Raw genomic sequence first — 2,854 nt, 5'->3', positions numbered from 1 at the left:
TAGGATCGATCTCTCGGCCCGTCTCTTTTCCCTCCCGGATACATGTGCACATTGCTAGCTTCTGGACTAGCTAGGTATCTTTCCTACTCCTGGCAGTTGCCATCTGGGATAGAATACAATATAATATATAATTATATGAAATTTTTGATATGATTTCTATTTTAGCTGACGTTGATGCTAAGTATACCGTTGAACTTGTATATGAATATAAAAAAGAGGATGGTAGTGCCATACAAGATGGTTGTGAAGAAAGCTATAAAGAAAGTATTCAACGAACCATGGCTAAAGTTTCTTCTGACCTCCAGAAAAAATGTGTAGATACATACGATAACCCAGCAACAGTCTCTTCAGATGTAAAATCTGTTACAATATCAGGCAGTTCGGTCAGTACCTTAATGTATTATATTATTATTACATCACCATTTTATGCAATCTATGATTTCTATAAAATGAACAGAGAAAGTGTATACTCTTCTGTCTGTATTCTATCTACTGATAGCTATCTGGACTGTTGTCAGCTATTAGTAGTCGGAAGATGTTGCATTGTTGCATTCTGGACAAGTGTTATACCATCTTCCAAAAAAGTCCAAAGGTTGTAAATCAGAATAAATTGAATTAGTCCACCGCAAGATATATAATTATATTGAATTTATGGAAATTGATGGTGAAAATAAATCGGTTGGCTGGTTAGGGTTTCCGTATGTAATTTGTATGGGTAATAATCTAATTATTTTTTTTCCAGGTCTTTGCATCCTTTGTTATCCAGATTAATGGAAATCAAGCATCCAGTTGTGGGAACTTTTTCACTTTAGACTTAGAAAACCCAACCTTCTTCATCAACGGTTTTTATAAAGGTCCATACTCAGGAAGTGTTTGTTCTGTTATTAATGTTGTGGTTAATAATAACAAAGTCTCTGTAACTAATCCCTTTACAGAATTCTCCTGCGACAGAACTAGGAAGCTTGCAAACTTCAAATGCTGTAAGTAACTTTATTGAAAATAACCTTTTCTATTTATAACTGAAAGTTGTAGTAAAACAGTTTATTGTAGGTTTTAAAGTTTTATGCAACGTTTCGACATGTTTCCCCCGTCGTCCTCAGGCAAACACGTCGAAACGTTGCTTGAAACTTTAACCAGTGATTGTTGTTCCATAAAGCTGTGTCTATATATCGTACTTACAATCTCTAAATGACAATCAAGGAGCTATTATGAAAGCAATGTCATATAAAGTTGAACATTTCTATAATTACAGAAACAATAGACCTATTTCTCTCTTATTTTATCTTATTTCATCAAACTTTGATGGATTTTAATAAGGTGCAGAAAAGAAGCACTTCGAAAAACGATTGTTTTTGAATGAATTTCAGTACTATGTTCTGAAGGATATGAAAATATGAATTTAACGAGTGGTTTGATAGATTGCCAGCCGTGTGCTCGAGGCAAGTTTACCGTTGATGGAAATCGTCAGGTCTGTGAAATGTGTAGTATTGGTACCACTACCTATCTTACTGGTCGCTATAGCAACGCTGACTGTAAAGGTGAGCTAACATAATCTTCATAAATTTATTCTTTGAAAGGATAATGTATTTCTTTAATCAATCAGTGAATAATTCTTAATAAAATGGTTGACAGTCAGTATTAAAAATTAGAAATTTCAATGAAAATCCATAATTTTTTGCACTTTCTATTAATAGTACTCTTCGAGGTTTTTTTTGAGTAAAAACTGAGTACTATGTTAGTAATTGTATTGTAAATTAGAATAACCACATCTTAAAATTTCCTAATTGTCCACTCTTCAGCAAAGACACTTCATATCTTAGTATCTCTGCCTGGTTATTTTTCCACATTGCACACTATATGGTATTGTATGCCTTCATTAGCTTCATATCATACCTGTATATTGTAGGAAAATGTAGCGATGGGTCAGTCTCGGCCACTGGGCTAGCTCCATGTATTGAATGTCCCAGAAATACGTATTTTGTCAATGAAAGCTACTGTGAGCCCTGTCCTGGAAATGGAATAACTCGACAATCTGCTTCAACTAATCTCACTGACTGCAAAGGTAGGCTGATATTTCAACTATTTTTCATTTTAAAGATGATAATTCAGAATATGATTTTAAGAATGTAGTAAATCAGAGGTTGCCAGGTATGTGCTGGTTGTAATTTAAAAAGGTTTTATCGTGTCTAATGCTGAGTTCAAACCCCAGATAGTAAAGAGGTTTTCTAAACTTCTATCAGGGACACTAATAGCATCAATTTGCACCATTCCAATTTTCAATCAGACGTCTGTGGTTCTTGCAATTCCACTAAAACACATCACTTGTTGTCTCATTGTGATATCTGCGAAACCTTAAATATATTGGCAACAAGTTTGTTTATAAAGGAACTATTTTCAGTGGAAGGAGACATTATGTTATTAGGTCCCAGTGACAGTGGTAAGATCATTGTTTCACTGCCTGAAATTACTACATCTTCCATTCACAAACCATCTTCACAGTATCACGCTATTACAAACTTTGCCTTATACCTTGACTACAATAGCGACTATTCTTGTATCACTGAATGCAGCTAGTTGGTTGGATTGTACGCCAGTGAATACAACCAATTAGAGCCCTTGATAGACAGTGTGTAAACATTATGGCTTATTGTTTACAGACTTTCTTTTGAGGACTCTGATTAGCTGTATTCTCAAATATACAATCCAATCAAATACAAGAAAGGTGACTATTGCAGTCAAGGTATAAGACAAAGTTCTTAATAGATTGATACTGTGAAGATGTTCACCGATGTGCATGTTAGACCCTATACAGCTTTGCCCCATGAAGAATCTACCACAATGCCTTGATAATGCT

The 2,854-nt window shown here is 34.6% G+C and overlaps 1 protein-coding gene across 1 annotated transcript in view; it reads left to right on the top strand.

Annotated features, from left to right (window-relative positions):
- LOTGIDRAFT_230171 (hypothetical protein) overlaps nucleotides 1-2,854 on the top strand; it is a gene marked incomplete at its 5' end in the record, with an annotated part of 52,047 nt that overhangs the window by 15,975 nt on the left and 33,218 nt on the right. The window contains 6 exons of the mRNA XM_009047061.1: nucleotides 166-383; nucleotides 743-980; nucleotides 1,368-1,538; nucleotides 1,907-2,062; nucleotides 2,098-2,148; nucleotides 2,658-2,740. Coding sequence (XP_009045309.1) covers nucleotides 166-383; nucleotides 743-980; nucleotides 1,368-1,538; nucleotides 1,907-2,062; nucleotides 2,098-2,148; nucleotides 2,658-2,740 — 917 coding nt within the window. The remainder of the gene's footprint in view (nucleotides 1-165; nucleotides 384-742; nucleotides 981-1,367; nucleotides 1,539-1,906; nucleotides 2,063-2,097; nucleotides 2,149-2,657; nucleotides 2,741-2,854) is intronic.

This window comes from Lottia gigantea (genome assembly GCF_000327385.1).
Source record: "Lottia gigantea unplaced genomic scaffold LOTGIsca_11, whole genome shotgun sequence".
NCBI lineage: Eukaryota > Metazoa > Mollusca > Gastropoda > Lottiidae > Lottia > Lottia gigantea.
This window is presented reverse-complemented; position numbering and strand designations above follow the sequence as displayed.